At 38.3% G+C, this 21,236-nt stretch overlaps 1 protein-coding gene across 1 annotated transcript in view; it reads left to right on the top strand.

The window, feature by feature from the left end:
• The window catches only part of su(w[a]) (suppressor of white-apricot), a 63,166-nt gene that overhangs the window by 10,832 nt on the left and 31,098 nt on the right, over positions 1-21,236 (top strand). Inside the window, exons 3-5 of the mRNA XM_071587087.1 lie at positions 17,952-18,139; positions 19,420-19,645; positions 20,007-20,080. Coding sequence (XP_071443188.1) covers positions 17,952-18,139; positions 19,420-19,645; positions 20,007-20,080 — 488 coding nt within the window. The remainder of the gene's footprint in view (positions 1-17,951; positions 18,140-19,419; positions 19,646-20,006; positions 20,081-21,236) is intronic.

The raw sequence follows: 21,236 nt of genomic DNA, 5'->3' as shown, positions 1-21,236 counted from the left end.
ATCCACGGATGAGCAAAGACAATATTTAAATTGGTTACAGCACTATTTAGTTCCTGTAGTGTTACTGAAGAAACCTGAAGATATACAAGTTGTCCTTCATGACAGTTACAGAGTGCACCCTTCAGATAACAAGCTAGAGTTAGAAAATATCTTCTCTTTGTGCTAGCGTACTTGTGTGATTCAATAATCAACCTGTGGACCTGCGAACATTCCAATACTTATTATCATTTTAATCATTTATAATTTAATAATCACTCATTAGAATATTCCAATGAACTTTCAGAACATTATTCCGTCAATAGTGGATATTTTACATCTTAGGTAGATGTCAACCAGGAAACTATTGATATAATTTATCATACATTTTTATGGGTTTGCAGAATATTCATGGCCACATTGTCATATGTGATAGCCCAATAGGTTGAGGGATGGGTTACTGATCAGAGGGTTTGGGTTCAATTCTGGGTGAAGCCTCTGGGCACCCTCTGCTTCACCAATGCTAATGTTTTCCGAGTATGTGGGAAGCCATAGGCAGCACTGGGGAAGGAACTAGGCCCCCGTCCCGGATGTGAATTTCACTAGCTGTTGGGCTTAGTATTAGGTTATCTCTACCCTCATTTATCAAATCATCCTCCTTTTGATTACTGTGATATTGATGGTGGATGTCAAAACATGATGTATCAAAAGTAAAAATGAAATATATTCTATTGTTTCAGGCTTCACTTCGTGGAAGTAATTGATATCCATTATTGAAATAGAAAGAAAGACTCGTACGCATCGTGCCGTATAATAAAATCTGTGGAAAAGTACGAGTCTTTCTTTCTATTTCAATAATGGATAAAAATGAAATTATTGGCTTTGTAATTCCAGACACTTTATTGAGAACACGACCCAGGTTTTGACACTGAACGTCATCATCAGGCAGTCCTCTCAGTAGCCAACTTCGCACTTATTCATTCTGAGCGGTGGAGGGGCGAAAGGGTTAAAATGTAGATGGGAGGGAATGGGAATCGCAGCTTTTGGCGTCACTCGTTGGGTGTTAATGGGGTTAACTTGGGAGGAGGATACCCCATGTGTAGAGAGCACTAGACTCGAAAGAATGGTAGGTCTAGGAGTGGGAAGGATACGACATTTCATTTGTAAGTTCATCCCTGCAATGGACATGTTTTAAAATTTCTACCTGCTCCAATGCATCAAGGCTATGACCTTTATTTTCATAATAGAGAATTTTAGTCTCAAAGTCATTTTTGTGGTCACGTTCCATGAAGTGCTTCACAAAGAGGAATGTTATGTTCTTATTCTTTGCACATGTTTTGTGCTCTTATCCTTTCTTTAAATTTCTGTCCTGTTTGCCCTCTATACTTGGCACTTCATTTGATATTCCTTTCCCCCAGCTGTTCTTTTTTTCTCGGTAATAAAAAAGACACATTAATACAAGCACAAACCTTTATTCACCAGTCCTTTGATAATATTTGCTCATGCGAGCAACATGCACCACATCTATTTTCCCTTCTCTATCTCGTAGTTTACCAGTCCTGCCTGCTTAATTACTTTGTACGGCCCGTGATATTGCGGCAACAATTTAGCGCTCTTGCCACTCTTCCTTGTCGGCGTATATAACCTCACCAGATCGCCTGGTTGGAAGGTCACATCCCTTCGTGACTCATCATACCGCTTAGCTTCCTTCATCTGCCTCTTCCCTAGTCTCTCTAGCGCGACTCTCCGCGCCTCGTCTAACCTCTCTCTCTCCTTCATCCCCTGACTTGCACGCATCCCTGGGTGGCCATTCGCCCACCGTGGCCCCGCGAACAACCGCCTTGGCACCCTTCGATGGTTGAAAAGGGTGGCGATCATTTATTCACCCTCAGGGCTGACGACCCCCAGACTCAGTCCCTCATCAGTTAAGCGTCTGGCCGGAGCTATTCGTCCTCCGCCTGACGGCCTCGGTCCATCCACCCAACAATCAACCCCGTCCCCGGGTGGCACCGTGACATCACCCTTCGGTGACCATTTTTGGCGCCTCACCCCTGGCAGCTCGGGAATATCTTGGGCCATGAGGTCACCCCCCCACAAGTCTTGCACTCCCCCACATCGGGCTTCTCCGCCCCGAATTTCAGATGCCATCATTTGCACCACTGTCTCACCGCGGGCACCCTTGAGGGTGACATCACACTTATCATAATTCATTATTGCTTTATAACGTTTCAAAAAGTTATGGCCAAGCAAAAGGGGTCCAACTAATCCATCCATAACTGCCTAAAACACATTCCTCCGAATTGCACGCAAAATTCCGCTTCTCCCAGTGTTTCTCCGAAGTTTCCATTTGCCAAACGTGTACGTAGTCGTTTTGGGTTCACACATTAGGGGTCGATAATTTCGCTACTCGTAACACTGATCACGGCCCCTGTGTCCAAAATGATCGGGTACTCACGTCCATTAATCGCGCCTTTGATCGTTAGGAGGGATCTTTCTCCAAGGCTTTCGACAGGCGTACCCCCTACTTGGCCTGCGGATGCTCGTTTTTCACCTGATAGTCCCGAGGATGGTCCCTCCTGTGCGATGGGCAGTCGGCCGCTCTGTGGCCCATCCTCTGACATTGGTAACACCTCGTTCCTCCGCTATCGGCCGTCGGGCAAACCGCTGCGACATGACCCACTGCCCTACAGCGGTAGCATATGGGTCTTCCGTCGTCAGTACGACTGGGTCCCCCGACCCGTCTAGGGCCTTCTTGCCTCCGTGATGCCTCCCGCCTACCTCTCGACGCGGGCAGCCACTTGTCATCCGCACCCCGCCTATCCTCCCTCGGGCCGATTCTTTCCCTTTCGATTGCACGTTTGAGTTCGCGAATCTCCCTTTCCAACTGTTGAACGCTCTCGGACCCCTCTTTTCTTTCCTCTTGTGTCATCCGCCCCCCGGGTTGGTGGGCCGGCGTCCTTGTGTTTACTTGTGTAATGAAGTCGGCAAATAGCTAATATAAATATACATAAGTATATATATATATATAAGAAAGTCATAAATCGTGTTAGTTACACCATTTATAACTTGAGAACGGCTGAACCGATATCATGTTGTTGGTTTTTTTGATAGGAGTCATCCCAGAATAGCAGAATAACCATTAAAATACAATAAAAGAATCGTATCATAAAATATCGTATTGTATGGTCGATTTTGATGATATTAGGGATTTTCTCTTTCATCCCAGCCCAGATTAACAGAATAACCTCTTAAATATTGGAGAAGTATCATATTGTGATATTGTATCTGAAAATATCGTAGCGTGGACTTTCATTCATTTGGTTTTTTGGATTCTACTCATGCCAAAATAGCAGAATAGCCTGCAAAATATCGTAAAAGTATCATTTCGTAAAGTATCGTATCGTCGATTTTAATGATATTTGGTTTTCTGGATTCTTCTCGGCGCAGAATAGCAGAATAATTATTACAATATTTGGGGAAAAACCGTATCTTATCGTATCGCTTGATCGAAGATTTTTCAACGTCAGAAATAAGGTGATCCGGTTCCTGGTCATCCGGATGTGGGTTCTACTGATGCATGCATTTGGCGAAGTATTTATACAGTCAATCAGAAGAATGAATGAAGAATGCTGTTGGTGGTGAATGTTCGAGGGCCAACATCGCTCGAATCACTACGAACTGTTAATGGCAAAGAATGCCCAACATTTCGTGGTGCATGCCAAGAGCTCAATTTTCTTGGAAACGATAATCATTGGGACACGACAATGGCTGGAGCAAATATTTCTGCATCTCCAAGTCAGATACGCACATTATTTGATATCATCCTTTAGACATGCTTCCCACCCAATCCACGTGACATGTGAAACAAATACAAGGATAATATATCAGAAGACATTTTACATCGAATTGGTGTAAGTTCAAGAAATCTCGATGTTGAGGTAAATGAGGAGGTGCTTAACCAGGCTTTGCTGTTGATTGAGGACATGTGTCACCCCATGTGCGAGGGTACTCGACCCTCACTTGACCACTAATTTGCAATCAGCCTATACTTAGGCACACATCAAACTTACCCACCTACTTGAGCTACTCGAACCTCGCGAGCGCATTTTCCACACCACTCGAGTTATAACAGTGTACAACCTAGGCGTTAAAACATATATTAACTTTTAAAAAGTAATGGAGAATAGGATGGCTACCCGAAGGTCCTCCGTCCATGACTCGAAAGTAGCGGAGGAGAGCGAGCTCTTAAGGGCCCGCGTTGCGGAGCTAGAGAGGACAGTGGCGGAGCTCTGCTCCAGGCTGACGGGGTGTGTGGCCGCCTCGGGCGTGGGGACTCGTCCCGTTGCCTCCCGGACCGCAAGCAGCACCAGTTTGGTGTCCCGGGTGTGTCTGGGTCCAAATGGTAATATGTCGGTCTTGGAGGCAACGGTGGCCGGCCCTTCTCGCCCGGTGGCGACCCCTTCCCCTCGGCCAGAGGAGTGGAAGGTGGTGACCAAGAGGTGCGGAGCAGCGGCGAGGTCGATTCCGGGAGAGGGAGTGGTGGAGGCCGCCCCCCATCCCTGTCAGCAACGGCTTCGCAGCGCTGCCCGAGGACGGCGTCGAGACACCTGTTTGCGCGGCCGAGAGCGCACCCCGATCCTCGACGTCCTCCATCCCCAGGGGTAGTCGCGCTGGGAGGGGGGAATCTTATTGCTAGGGAGTTCCAGCGTCCGGCGGTTGGTGGCCCCATTGCGGGAGAGGTCGGATAGGGACGTGCGGAACCAGAGGGTTACCTCCTGCTGTATGCCAGGGGGGTTAATTCCTAACGCCACGGCTGCAGTAAGGGCGGCGGTCCGGGGCACGAACTGCTCCATGCTGCGGTTGGTAGCCCATGTCGGCACCAACGATGCTTCCTGGTACGGATCCGAAAGGATTTTGGGTGCCTTTAGGGACCTACAATCCAAAGTGGATCATGTGGGGGGGGCATTTGGTGTGGACTTGCGGTTGTCCATATGCAGCATTGTCCTGCGGACTGACTGCGGTGATTACGTTTGGAGTCGTATTGAGTCCCTAAACGGAAGGCTGTGGAAATTCTGTTGGGACATGGGGGCCGAGTTTGTGGACTTGAGAGCAGTGCTCGAGTCTTGTCGCGCTCCCTTGAACCGCTCTGGGGTCCACTACACCCCTGAGGCGTCGGTTCGGGTGGCTCATAGGATCTTTGAGCACTGTAGATATTGCTAGGCAAATGCGTAAGTTAGGTAGTGGAGTAAATTTAAAGAAATTTCCCTGATAACGATATTATAAAGTGTGGGTCAATTAGTGGGTCTCACAATACTAGGTTGCCTCAAGAGATTTCTCGAAGTACCTACAGTGCTAATGAAACAAAAGAAAGAATTACTTATCAGAATATAGACTGATCGTGTATTAAGACACCCAAAAGACTTATAAATAGCATCACCAGAAAGCAGACCACAACGAACACACAGAAGGTTCTAGACGAAGAAATAATTTCCGTAGTGGTAGTTAACTGCCGAAGTTTAAAAAATAAGATACCAGAATTTCACCACCTCATTTATAGCACAGAGTCAGATATCATTATAGGAACTGAAAGTTGGTTAACAGATGATGTCGCAGACAGCGAAATATTTCCTTCACAGTCCTCCACAGTGTATAGAAACGACAGACAGAATAGAGCCAGAGGAGGAGTGCTAATTGCGGTTAAAATTTCTAGTGACAGTAGAGCTGAGTTATTCCCTGATAGCTGTATAGAAAGTGTCTGGTGCTCAGTAAAAATACTCAGTGCGACAAGAATATATGTATGTGCGTATTATAGACCACCCCATGCTGGCGGTAACTCAATGGTAGAACTAGAAAGGCAAATAAAAAGCTTTACATCCCACAACAATGAGCATAGACTAATTATCGGTGGTGATTTTAATGTTCCCACAGTAGGTTGGGATTCGTAGTTTTATAAATAGAGGTAAAGACAAGGATTTATGCAAGTTCCTCTTATTGACGTTCACCTCAAATTCCCTACATCAATTAGTCACTTCACCAACAAGGGGAAAGAACATTCTTGATCTATTAGCTACTAATATACCCAAAAAAGTCTAAAATATAGGAGTTATTGATGGAATCAGTGATCACAGGGCTGTAAACGCTAAATTTTCCCTAAGCGAGGAAAAGGTTAACAAACCTAAGAGAAAAATTTATTTATTCAATAAAGCTGACTATGATAGCCTAAAATGTGAGTTAAACTGTTCCTTTCTTAGAATTGACGAATTAAGCAAAACCAGGAGTGTCGAGGATACCTGGAATAATTTTCTTGCGATAACACGTTCAGCAATACAGAGATTCATACCTGGTAAATATATAAGAGAGAATAAGGAACCCCGTTGGTACAACTCTGAAGTACGGAAATCACTAAGACGGCAAAGGGCGTGCCATGCCAGAATGAAAAACGCGGTTAAAGATTCCTCCCCTGATAAAATCAACGAAACCATGCAGAATTACAAAGTATCTAGATTCACTGCCAAGAAGGCCTTCCGGAAGGCGCTAGTGGAATTCAAAAGGAAAAAATTAGGTGAACATTTAAACGATAACCCAAACATGTTTTGGTCCTACGTCAGGGAAGTGCAGGGAAAAAAGTCCACCGTAAACTCATTGAACAATGAAAAGGGGGATAAAGTAACAAGTAGTTTAGATAAAGCCAGCATATTAAACTCATTCTTCCACAGTGTTTTCAACAAATGCTCCCAGAATATACCAGATAACCTTCCAAAAACATTTCTGCAGCCAATGCAAGCAATCGACTTTTCCACCCGCAGAATAGAGTTACTCCTTAAAAACATCGACCCCAACAAATCTCCGGGACCTGATAGGATACCGGCTCGCGTGCATAAAGAACTGTCGTCTGAAATTACCCCTTATCTGAATATTATACAAAAGAAATCATTAGCAGAAGAAAGCGTGCCTAGCGGCGGGAAGACACCCATATTTAAAAATGGAGACCGGGAGGACCCCAGTAATTATAGGCCAATATCGCTCACCTCCATCTCCAGTAAGATTCTTTAACATATCATTGTAGGTTCCATAATGAGGTACCTGGATAGCCAAGATTTATTGATTAATAACCAACACGGGTTCCGTAAAGGTAGATCCTACAAAACTCAACTCGCACTCTTTGTTCATGATATAATGCATTCCAGTGAAAGTAATATTCCAGTTGATGCGATTTTCCTAGATTTTAAAAAAGCTTTTGATAAAGTCCCTCATTGCAAGTTACTCGTGAAGTTGGAAACTTATGGAATACACGGGAGTGTTATGTGCTGGATTACACAATTTTTAAAAATTTCGTGTTGAAACAGTCGTCCTGGACGGTTTATCATCTGATACTGTCAAGGCCACGTCGGGTGTACCACAGGGAAGTGTCATAGGCCCCCTCTTGTTTCTTATTTACATAAATGACCTCAGCACCGTGGTTAATAGCAGGCTCCGTCTTTTTGCTGACGATGCGGTGATATATGGGGACATTCGAAGTCGCGATGACAGAGTCACGTTAGATAACGACCTAAATGCAATTCAGACTTGGTGCGATACATGGCAATTGGAATTTGATTTGAAAAAATGCGTAGTAATACATTTTTGGGAAAAGAGTAACATCCCCCCATTTAGTTACAAAGTGAAGCAAACAGAAATCGCGAGGGTAGATTCCTTTAAATACTTGGGTGTAACAATTACTCGCGATCTGTCCTGGGGAAAGCACATGCGAGGAATATGCGGTCGTGCTGACAAAAAATTGGGATTTGTAAAAAGAGTGCTGGGTAAATGTGACAAAAAAGTGAAGGAACAATGTTTTCTTGCCCTAGTCAGGCCCCACCTAGAGTATGCTGCCAGTATATGGACATCGGAAGCACTTGACTGGACATTGAAAAATCTGTGCAATGACTCAAGATGCTTTGGTGGAGAAATGATTTTACTGTCTGGCGATTTCCGCCAAACACTCCCAGTCATTACAAGATCGACTGTTGCCGATCAAATAAACGCCTCAAATCATCAAATGTGTGGCACTATGTGAAGAAACTTTAACTAAAAACAAACATGAGAACGATCCATCTGCTGAAGATTTCTCCAAGCAATTGTTGACCATCATTAGTGGCCCTATTACTGTCGACGAATCGAACGGATGGATTTCATTCCCTCGGTATTTTTGTGATTTCGTTTCATCGAAGGAGAAGCTCATTGGCAGAGTGTTCCCGAACATCATTGATGACCACAAAAATCACAAATGATTGAGTAAGCGAGCAATTTTGGCGGTTAAGTACAAAGATGTACATGATTTAAACTTCGTAATTCAGAATCAAATCATTGGTGCTCTTCATTCCTTCAAATCTATTGACTGTGTGACAAATGAAGAAGCCACCAACTATCCATCTGAATTTTTAAACTCCTTGGATAATAATAATAATACATTTATTTGTCCGGAGATTTGTTACATATTCATACATACACAAATATAGGACACGTCAGATATAAATTTCACAATTTTAGAAGGGATACAATATATATATATATATATATACATACCAATGCACTAGTATAATTGCATATTAATTGTTTAAGCCGGAATTGACGCATAGTGACAATTCAAGGTATTATAATAATATAATAATAATAATATTTATTCATCCAAGGGACACAGTGCATAGTAATAATACTGGCAAGTGCATAGGATTTGTATTCATTTACAGAATAGAACATATTATTTTTTAAAAGGTTAAACAGCTTTTTCTTGAAAACAGGTACTTCTGTTTCATATTTGATTTCATGGGGAAGTTTATTGAATAACCTTAAGCCCATTGCTTTGGGCCCATGGGCAGTATTGTATGTCCTGACAAATGGTTGGTGCAGGTCATTGCAGGTCCTTGTACAATGACTATGGTAATTGTGGTTGGACTTGTACTGGGAAATATTACCCTTTGCATGTAAGATGACATTAAATATATATATGCAAGGTACTGGTAATAAACCAGGTCTTTTGAAGAGAGGTTTACATGGTGCATGGCAAGGAGCATTGCTCATAATACGTATAATCCTCTTTTGGATTTTGAAGATTTTGCCCACATGGGGAGAGGAACCCCAGAAGAGGATACTGAAAGTAACATGAGAATAAAATTCACCATAGTAAATGGATAGAAGGACCTCTAAATTTACAGAATATCTAATATTTCTAATGAGGAAGCATAGGGAGCTTAACTTCCTTAGTAATTTGATAATTTGTTCCTCCCAAGACATGCTTCTATGCAGGATTCAGTGCCCAGGAAGAGGACACTGGAATTTTGGGGAATGCTCACACCTTGTACATCTACTGAGATTGCAGATGAAACTTTCTTTTTATTAGTAAAATAAATCAGGTTAGACTTATTTATATTGGGTTTTAGGAAGTTATGAAGACACCATTCATTCAAAATCTGAGCTACTTCAGCTGCTCTTTCTGTCAAACTGTCTACTGAGGAGGCTGACACAATGATATTTGTATCATCAGCATACAGTATTGGGTCTATCCCCTTAATGAACTTAAGCTTGTCTGGGAGATCATTGATATAGATTAAAAATAAAATAGGACCAAGTACAGAACCCTGGGTAACACCCAGTGTTACTTCTCTACCAGGGGAAACAAATTTGTAGCCATTTCTTGAGAGCTCAACACACTGATGCCATTCACTTAGATAAGATTCAATCCATTTGTAGGGTGTGCCTCTTATACCATTGCATTTCAGTTTATATAGGAGTAACTGATGATTGATGAAGTCAAAAGCTTTACTGAAATCGAAAAATAATCCTGAAGTTTCAGTTCTATTATCCAATCCTGAAAGTATTTGATTCACCATGTGATATGTGGCTGTTATAGTGGACCTTGTTTTCCTAAATCCATGTTGAGATGTGGATAATAGGTTATATGTTTCAAGATATGATACAAGACGTTGATAAAAAACTATTTCAAATATTTTCCCCAGCTGGTTCAACAGGGACATTGGTCTATAAGAATTCATTGCCATTTTGCAACCTTTCCCTTTGTATATTGGCACAATTTTTGCTGATTTAAGAGGGCTTGGGAAAATTCCAGTTTTTAGGGATTCATTAATTAAGAACAGCAGCTGATCCTTAATAGCATTAAACGACCTTTTTATGACTATCCCTGGGATGTCATCTAATCCAGGACTAAATTTGTTAGGGAATTTATTGATTATGTTGGTCAGTTCCATGGCTGAACATGGGAATATTTATAATGAATTGCATGAGTTAGGAATATGAGAATAATTAGCTGAATTGACTGAAACTGTGGGATTTTGATGGGATAGGTAGAAATCATTTAGAATGGAGGCCATTTTAGAGTAACCTGGTATAGCATTACCAGTGGAGTCCTGCAGTTGAAGATCTTGTACAATATGTGGACCCTTGGATTCGTTAATAATTTTCCAAATCTCTCTAGATTTATTGTCTACATTGGTAAGTCTAAGGTTGTTGAAAGATTTTTTAGCACACTGTAAGGTTTGGCGATAACTATTCTTGAGTACTGGGTATTCTTGGCGATCTGTTGGATTTGATCTCCTTTTGTAATACACTGCGGCATCTTTCATTTTCTTCGAAAGCCAGCGAATTTCATCAGAGACCCACTGACTTTTGTAGTTAACAGAAGAGCTTTTGTTTTTTGTATGCTTCAGGACACGGGGAAAGCAGATTTCAAAGTAATGTAGATAGGTGGAATAGAAATACTCAAAGCTAAGGTCAAAGGACTTCAAGGAAAACAAATCGGACCACTCATGGGAATTTAATTAGTCACAAAAGGCGATCATATTCTGATTAGAGAAATACCTTTTGTAGTATTTTTTACTTTCTTTGGATGTAGACACAGAAATAGTAGAAAGAAGTGGGTAGTGATCTGATAGGTGGGCGGGATTAATGGTATTTGTTTGTACTAGTTCAAGGTCGATATTAGTTAGTACATTATCTAAAACTCTTTGCGAACTAGTACTCTTTCTAGTAGGTTCACTGTTGGTAGCATTGATGTTGAATGATGTTAGTAAATCCATGAATTCCTTTTTAGCTTTAGAATCGGCCATAAAATTACAATTAAAGTCACCTGTAATTATTATGCCAGGTTCATGGATTGACTTATGGATTATTTCCAAGAGTTTTGTCAGTTTGGTCAGGAAAACGCAGAAGTCACTCTAAGACGAACAATAAATAGACAGCACATAAAAAACGGTGGTATCCATTTTGAAGCAGGCAACACAGCATTCAAATGATTGTTCTTCATTGAGAAATTTGTATGGGAAACCAATGGGAATACTGGGAAAACATTCAGACAGTAGAATTAAAACCACCATTTTTGTGAACTGTTCGGCAAAAGGCACTAGCGATGACATACCCAGGCACATGAAGAGAGTCAAGTTCACTCGCATTTAACCAACGTTCGTTGACACAGGTCACATGGGGTTAGTACTCGTTTACTAGAACCTCGAGGTCCAGTAATTTATTACGTATGCACTGAATGTTTATGCGCGAAAGCTTCAAATAACGGGTTATCCTTCCGGTGTTGGTGGGAGGCGTGGCTTTAAAAAAGAAAAATTACCCACGAACACATTTTTAGGTCAAAAGGCGGCATTACTGAGGGTTTCGCGAAAATCTTGGCGTGTGGATATCCGAAACGATGTATAATTTCCGCGCGTTACCTTAAGTTGTTCGATCTCCAAGTCCGTTGAGGTATCAATCTCCGGGATTTCATCTTTTACATAGTTTCCCAACTGGGTAACTGTTGCATCGGAGGTGAAGTTCCACACATGAAGATGAGAAAGACAAGGGATCCCCGAAAGAGAGCATTCTTTCGTGGATGTTCCGACGATCGGCGATTTACGGCACCTACATTTGTGGCTCACCGTAACAAATCCATCTGCAGAAGGTTCTTCTACACCACTTTTCTCACATTTCTCGTCAGCAATACGAGGTAGCATGGTAGTCATTGAGGGAGTAACACAAACATTTTTCCAGATCGGCACCTGTTGCCCTATCAAGTCACTGCTAAATTTAGTCCAATTGGAGGTCAATTTATCTGAAGCAAAGTCTTTCTCTGGGTTGACTTTTACTGTTTTCGCAAATGATACACCCTTACATACGTTAGCAGCCTTTTTCGTTGCGAGAGAGTCTTTTGAAATGATCATTTCCTGTTTCAGCACGTCGATATCGGACGCCATGTTAGATAGTGAAAGCTTATTGGCACGACAGGAAAAACATTTCCAAAAAATATCTCTGCATTCAAATACGGCTTTCAAAAAGAGAGCATTCAGATTAGTGCATTTGGAATGAAAAAAGCGTGAACATAATTCGGAATTAATTACTTCATCTGTAGAATTAAGGGAAATATTGCAGGAGCTACACTGGCTTGCAAAGTAAGCAGCCGCCATCTTGAATCTATCCCTTTCCCTTGGTTGTGCCTGACTTACCACAACACACAATTTACAGCTGAAAGTTGGCTCGGGGGTTATGATGCTTCGAAACCTAAACCAACCAAAACTATGCAATGGAACTATGGATGGGTTTGGTTTAAAAAAAAACTGGCAATCAATGTGATTCACGCGACTATACTCTAAGGAAAATTCAAAGATGAGGAATTTCTCATTCCGAGGATTCCCATGATCCCAACTGATATGCCCTTTGTGTTTAAATGAATTCAGTTTCGAATTGGTGTTTCATTTGCGATGATTATTAACTGATCACAAGGCCAATCGTTAAGTGTTTGTGGTCTGAATCTAGAAAACCCATGTTTTTCTCATGGTCAATGATATGTGGCACGTTCACGTGCTGGTAAACCATCCGCTTTATTTGTTCTTTTGCCTGATAACAAAATAAAAATGTTTGGATATCTGAAGGTGCTTGACTCAAGAGAATTAACTTGAATGTATGTATAGATTGAATAAAGAAAATATCTTTCTGTCAAGCCATTGTAATACTTATTTTTGTAGTTTTATTGAATTTTTTTCCTTGTATTATTATAAAAATTCAAATATGAATAAAATCGGTACAGCCGTTCTTGAAAAGTGGTGTAACTAAACTGTTCATTGTAAGTTAGGCGGTACGAAGTTCTCCGGGTCAGCTAGTAGGTTATATTTGAATAAATTTCCCCATAGTATGCATTGAGTAGTACAGTTTTACTTGTAGTCTCACACAGGTGTTTTAATGAATAAATTTTTACCAGCAGACTATCTGTCCCATTCTAATTGCATGTGAAATATTCCATTTTACTTTTATTTACATTTTAGTGTAGAAACTTTCAATATCTATGCAGTACATATATCGTAAATGATAAAGGTTTGCATTTCATGAAATTTAAAGAATTGTTATTTGATATTTTTGCTTATTTTTGTTTAATAATTTTCTCTCCAGTTCTCAGGTTTTATTAAAATTTGGCTCATAAATGAAACATGTTTATTAATGATTAATTTTTAAATTTTGATGCTTAGCGTTCTAAATTCAGAAAATGAAAATGAAGCGACTTCTTCAGCAATGAGGCCAAAGTCAGAAAAAAAAGTAAATTATATTCTCTACTCTTCTGGAGATAGCCATCTTCGAAGTGACATGTAGAGTATTGCAGTTCCTAACAATATCTCTGTTAAACCCCACCGATTACACTACATTATCATGAAAAAGGGTTTGTCCCTTGGTTTATTTTTCATTTTAATTTGCTGGCATAAATAAAAGTGTCTATAACAATGACAAAGTCATTAAAGCTACAGGTATAATGTTAATATTTGTTTGCCCTGCCTTTATAAGCTCATGTTAATTGTGTTAATAATTATTTGTTAAAATGTCTACACACTTAGCAGGTTTATTAAAAAATAGTATGTATAAGTTTCAAAAAGAAATATCAGTATGTATGACTTGTTGAAGAGGATGCAAATGCTGATAGTTCACTGTATATTTTGAATTAATACAGACGTTACAATATATTGATTTGCTCATTGTATTGGTTATCCCTATTAATCATCATTCTGGTTTGTTGTAGAAAAGAACAAAACAATATATACTAGCCATGTTGATTTAACTATGAACAATATTAATCATTGAGTTACTAATAAATATTTCTTGCCTAATGTGATATGTAACAAACAATGTTAACGTGGTCAAGTTACCACACTACTCCCAGAATCCTTTGTGGAGACCCCAACTGAAATGGTTCCATTGGTATTAGTAAATTTTGTCAGTGATAGTTTAAACAGTACTTCCTCAGCTATCTCAAAATGGTGTGGAGAGAATGGGGGGAGACAAACTGCAAAGGCTCTTGTCCAAAGCTCAGTGGCTACTCTTCCTTGCTTTTGCCAATGAATCATGATGCGCAAACATCTTTCCCAGAAGGACCAGAGGGAGAATGTGTGCTGCATTATCCAAAATGCATTTCTATATATATGCACATAGACAAAGAACACATCATAGTGGTATTATGCAATTAGGACGATGTGAAATAAAATGAAATAAGAATTGAAGTAAAATTTGTAATTAATCAATTCCACAAAAATTATTATGTGTTCCTATATTATTCTTATCTTTGGTTAATGGCAGTGGCAACTAAAATTGTTTTGATGTGGACTTGTTGCTTATTTCAATATTTAAATGAACCTATTATTTTTATTTCATTTTATTTGTGGTGGTACATATAAGTTGTTTGCTTTTTGCTTTGGACGTATTTATATTTTAATAAAGTTGTAGCAAACAAAACTATTGACCTGGACAATACAAGATGCAACTAGGTATTATCTAGGAGGATACTCAAAGGAAGTACGACATAGCTAGTGTAGTTTAGCTTCAGCTTAGGTCCACCTCCTGTGAATAATAATGAAATAAAGTAAACTCTATTATCCAAGCTCAGAAAGCATACTCATCTAGTAATAAAAATTGGCAAATGAAATACCTTTGAATCACTCTTTCCAGTTGCACATCAAATGCCCTTTTTATTCACCAGTTTGTGCAAAGTATCGCACCTTTTTATTTTTTTGGACCAAACATTCATTCATCTCATTTTCTGTCAATATCCTTGGTAGTAATTTCATGCTGACTCTTATATAGAGTAATAGTTAATCATTCCCATATTTGCCTAGTTTTTCATCCTTGTGAAGCAATAAAAAGGGTCTGGAAACATTCCTGAAAATAAATATCCCAGTTCTGCACAGGCAATTTTTGTGATAAGTGGATGTACTGGTTTTAAGCAGCATTATCAAATGCCTGTAATTTACCTGTTTCCATGCAATAATGATAATTCTTCCATCCCTTTAGTCATTATATTCACTTTAACACATTTTTCGAGTATGTAACAACAAATGCTAATATTTTTCCTTTGTGTAAACTAATGCCTTTTTCCATCATATTTATTTTAGAAGAATTAACTTTTGGTTTGAATGCACTGAATTTTGGAAAATTCAGTGCATTTTCAAATTCAATAAGTGAAGTGTTAAGCTATTGTCAGTAGTAAATTAAATATAAAGCTCAAAGCTAAAATGAAATACAACATTCCACATATCTAGTATCTTAGTGTACTGGCTTAAAACTTGGCTATCATTTGAATGAAGAAGGAAAGTGGTCATGACCTTGGCCTAAAACTTGGAAGGAAAATATAAAGGCTGCACTGCATTGTTTTCTTTATTAAAAATATTTAACGGGAATTACCCTTTACATAAAGAAAGACAAAAAACATATATTGGTTCCACAATTGTAAAAGAAAAATACTTACAATGAGGTACAAATGACATAAAGTTGAAATTGACATGTACAGATATCCACACAGCAATAATTAGAAGTCTAAAATTCTTCGGATATTTTTGATAACATTTTTTAAGGGATCCTGGTGCGATGGAAAGTAGGTCAATATTATCACAACTGTTGGCATCTCTCATGATCAGGTTAATAGGCGAGTGGTAAGTGTAGTTTTGTGCATGATGTCTAATTTCAAAGAATGCTTCATACCTTGTGTTATGTGACAGTACTCGGAAAGATATTGCCCTTAGGAGTTCTAAGGAATCAATCTGGTTATGCAGTGATTACTAAAGAAAAGTTGTGTTATTAATTTTTCAACGTTTATGCAAGGAGGGAAGATTTAGTAGAGATAACATTTCATGGTAACAGGAGTTTCAGAAATAACTTTGCAGCTTCCACATAAATAACTTATTTATTTTCTACTAGTTTCGCTACACTGTAGCATCTTCAGGAACGTACAAAAAAGACTATTCTTACAAATTTTTTGTACGTTCCTGAAGATGCTACAGTGTAGCGAAACTAGTAGAAAATAAATAAGTTATTTTATGTGGAAGCTGCAAAGTTATTTCTGAAACTCCTGTTCGCAATGGATTTCCACAAAGTCTCGGCCTCAACCATCAGTCACATTTCATGGTAACTATAAAGATCTAGCTGAAGGTTGAATTTGAATGCAATTTTGCGCACATTTTCTTTGAACAAATTCGATTGTATGAATATGGAGTTTGTAGTAGGGTGACCAAACAGTACAGCAGTTTTCACAGAGTGACCTAACTAATGAGAAGAACTGAACTTGATGAGGATCTATATGTTTAAAGTTTTTACAGTATCGGACGATAGATCCAAGTGATTTGTATGCTTTAGATTGATCATAGTTATAATGTTGATTGAATGTTAACTGTGTGTCAAATATTACTCCGAGGTCTTTTATATTTGTTAATCGGGCCGTAGGATAATTCCTTAGCCTATATTCGTGTTGCTGTGGACTCCTTTCCCTGCTGAATGAAGTAGAATAGCATTTTTTTTAATTGAAAGTTAAATAGTTATGCTCACACCAGTTTTGAAGCCCATGAAGGCAGTTTTTCAGAGTTAGGTGATCATCAATTGATTGAACTGTTAAAAAAATTTTAAGGCATCGGCATACAAAAGAAAAGGAATTGGGTCTGAGGCCCAACAGTAACATGGCTAACAGTATCAAAAGCCTTATTCAAGTCAGTATATATGAAATCTGTTTGTATGCTTCTTTCCATACCTTCTATAAGATACTTTGGAAAAACCAAAAGATTAGTGAGAGTTGATCCTCCTTTAGTGAAACCGTGCTGCTCCGGGATAATGATACTATTAAAGATAGGAGTAAGCTTGCCTACTACCTATGATTCTAAGACTTTTGCTATTATTGAGAGCTTGGCAATCAAACGATAGTTATGTTATTTCTGTTAACCTGTTTAGATATTGGTGCTATATATGTGAATTTAAGTGCACTAGGAAAAATTCCCGTAGTGAGGGATTCATTTAACGGTATGTACAAAGGATAGAGTAATGGCACTAGACACATACTCAGGGTACAGTAATTTCAATAAAGACCTAAATATTTCAAACAAAAGATATGCAAAGAAAATTATAGTGGTATTTCAGTGATATGGTTGAAAGGTGGGCACTGACCATGAAGTTTTATACTGCTTTTAAGATGCAATCTTCTACAGCTGCTTGGGCATTTCACCCTGTTAGATAGCAGAGTAGTAGTATGTGTGAGTGAGTGAGTGTTATGAGATGTTTAGACCCCAGCTGAGATTTTTTCGATGAACATTCACACTATCATGGAAATGGTGGTGCACAGTTTGGGATAGGATTTACTATCCTTCAGAGTATAATATGTCAAATGATTTTGGTTGAAAGCCTTGGCAATAATGAGGGGCTTGCTAAAAAATGGAAAGCAGTGGCAAATAGAAAAGAGTTGACATTGCATGAAAGTAATACAGTTTTCCTTAACTTGAATAATAGCCTCATGCATGGAGTTATCTATCGCAATCCTCAAGAAAACAAATGATTATCATTGGGCAATTAATGAAAGCTAACATGTTTTGTTGTGTGTGATTATTTGAGATTATATCACAAACTATGATAATGTCCAAATTATCCATTAGTAATGTCCTATATAGTTACTGCCGGTATTAATATTAATTTTATTACTCTAGAGGAAGAGTTGAAAAGACTGCAACAAGCCTTGAGTGCTGGCAACACGTATGGTCAGGTGGCATATCAGTATGATGAGAGTGGCCAGCCAGTTGGAGAGCACAAGCCGGAGGGAAATGCTGGCTCAACTGAGGAGGATGAGCCTTTCGTTGCCCCACAAGAGTTAGACATACCTTCGAATATGGTTTTGGTGAGTTTTCATTCGTATGAACATGTATGTCATATTGTCTTGTATTCTTCACCAGATTTATGTGCTAAATTCGATTTTGAATAAATGCTGACAATTCCTACCTTATTAGATGTACTGTTGAATTCATTGTTTAAAATTGGAATATTCTTACAATCAGCATGTTAGCAGTATTTAAAGAAATTAATTCTATTATTCCAACTTTGGAATTCTTATGGATTGCTGAGCTGGAAGCTGGTCAAGATATTTGAGAAGGTGTATGCATGGCTCCTTTGTCATTCTGAGGGTGTTGTTTGTGGATTAGCGGCGTTGGCAAGTTTCTTTTGTGAATTAAAAAAAACTCGCGTTAAAAATTTTCGTTCCGTAGGCCTAAACGCTTATTTCTTCGCTTATAATTGTTCCGGCATTGTTTCTGTCTAAGTGGTGATTTATTATTGTGAGCATTAGTTAGGAAGTTTCTTGCCATGGTTGGAATTGGTTTTATTATGCTTAAAGTCATCTGATGTATGCAACTCATAACTTTGGTGGGTAATTAATTTTCTTTTTTTCAAAGAATAAAAAGAAAATAAATATGCTTTTTATATGCAAGTCAGGAATTGTAAAATTTGTTATGATCTGTTAATAATATTATTTTCATTTTTCACCACCTTGGGTTAATTTTTTGAAACTTTAGTCCATGTACATTTGTTTCAATATTATGGTTTATAGAATAAAACTTGGAGTAGCATCATAATTGTTCCCATCAGCATTTTCTACTCTTACCTTGGAAATTTATTCAAAATATATTTATTTGTTTTTCAAACCTTTCCTTGTTATCATTTAATGGTGGATACTCATTTGTAGGTAATTAAACTGGTTATTGTGATATTTATAGTTAGTGAATTTGCTTAAAACCTTTACAAATCTAATCATTTAAATGATTTTTCTTACTAAATACCATCAAGTCAATTATCCTTTTGATTTTGTGAACATTTCTTTAACCTGTGAATGTATTTGTTTATTTTGTTAATTAAATATTTACTTATTATTTTTATAACATGTTAGTAAAAAATTAATTAGAAGTGAATGTTATGCCATTGTTGGTGTAAATGAACTTAATTGATAATATTTAAAAATTAAAATGGTCCCTGAGTGTGTGATTAGAATTTGCAGAAGGAACAAGAAATCATGAGAGTAATGGAAGATTATTTTCATAAGCTGTAGTGACAACATGCCAATAGTGTTAGAATTTCTGGTATAATTATCAATACATTTTACTAATATATGTACCTCATATGTTCCAGCCTGAAACTGTGAAAGCAAATGCCATAATTGAGAAGACCGCCATGTTCATTAATGAACAAGGGGCACAGATGGAGATACTGCTGAAGATGAAGCAAGCAAAAAATCCCCAGTTTCAATTCCTTTCGTTTGATGATCCTCTTCATTCTTACTACCGTCACCTTTTAATGGCCATCAAGACTGGTCGATATCGTCCAAAACCACCAAAAGAGGAGGCGGAAGATGAAGGTATTCCTTTTCTAGAAGATCACCTGTAGGAGTAGTTCTAATATAATGGAAATTCCGTCCCTCAATGAACAGACTGGAAGTTATTGGTTCAATCACAATTTTACTGCCTCACAGTTGTAACTGATGTTTATCTGGGTGCCCACCTTCTAGAATTGGTTTTAGCACAGTTCATGTGAATTGTATCGAAGGCTCACAGTAATTACGGAAACATTGTGGGCAGCAAACATGATAATATGCATATATTTAATTAAATGAGGGGCATTGATTCATTAATTGATGTGAGAAAACCTTGACCTATTAGTTTCATCATAACTCTGAATTTTAGCACTAATGTAACTTTTTCATCTCTTCGATGTCACAGATGAGCAGGATGATGAAGATGATGAGTACTACCTGCACCCAAGCCTAGCCTCCAGTGCCTCGCGAATCGAATTGGTAATTATTATTTCAATTAGCTTTAAGTGGTATCCTGAAAAGTTGGAATTTCTCTCAAAGTTGAGGTGAGAAAGAGTTTCTCAAAGCTTTATTAGATTATTTTCTTTTTTAATGACCTTTAGCATTAAAATATATCATTCACACTAGAAATGTACAAGGAAGCCTTAGAGAAGAGAAATATTTGTCCTTGCTTGTCTGGTGTAAAAAGAGCAATATTTATTTTTTTAGGATTTTAAGGGTCTATGATGCACATAGATCCATTGAATACTGTTAATGTTTTGGGTGGTGAAGGAAAAAGAGCGCTAAACCCTTCAAAACAAGAAATGCATGGAGTAATATCCTAATTAAATGAATGAAAAACTCCAATAGCCGTAAACAGTTTACCTTTCTAAACAAAGTACAAATAAGATTACGCGTATTCGTATTCACCTTTCTTATCCCTGTCCTCTTTACCTTTTACCCCTTCTTGACTTGTGGCGTTTGCCAACTAATCTCATTTGTACTTTGTTTAGAAAGGTAAACTGTTTACGGCTATTGGAGTTTTTCATTCATTTAATACTACTAGTCGTAAGGTCTCAATTCTATCAATAATAACATCCTAATGTTTTTGAATTGGAAAACATTATGATTGAATGTATCTACATATCCTTTGATATTTCTTTTCATTGCTGCAGCTGTTGGTTCCCTTTGTAACATTATTGTTATATGGTAGCTGTAAATATCATTACACTAGATCCAAAATAAATTACAATTTTATTAATATTTATTTTGTGTTTAAAAGTTAATGCTTTCTCAGTTAGGAAAATGACACATTTGTTCTAGGTTTAGCCCTTGGTCTTATTGATTCCTCAAAATATTCCATTTTCCTTATGGTGGACATATTCTTCCATTGATAAAATGCAACAATTTCAAAGTGTAAACATCATTTGCTTTTACTGAGGAAAATGATTTGTACACTTCTAAGTTGTTGTATTTTAATAAATAACATCGGAAGACTGTTAACAGTTACTGTCATGGCATATCCCCCAGTTCTTTGAATATTCTTCCCAAATACTTTTCAGCAGAATGACTGAATACTCCACAATCAAGCCAGTTTAGCATTTCCACCGTTTTATATTATGTCAATCATCCTCATTTTGCCACCTGTACTTTTTTG

Source organism: Hetaerina americana, unplaced genomic scaffold (assembly GCF_022747635.1).
Source record: "Hetaerina americana unplaced genomic scaffold, ioHetAmer1.1.p SCAF_29, whole genome shotgun sequence".
NCBI lineage: Eukaryota > Metazoa > Arthropoda > Insecta > Odonata > Calopterygidae > Hetaerina > Hetaerina americana.
The sequence above is the reverse complement of the archived record's forward strand: the minus strand, read 5'-3'. Positions and strand labels throughout refer to the sequence as shown.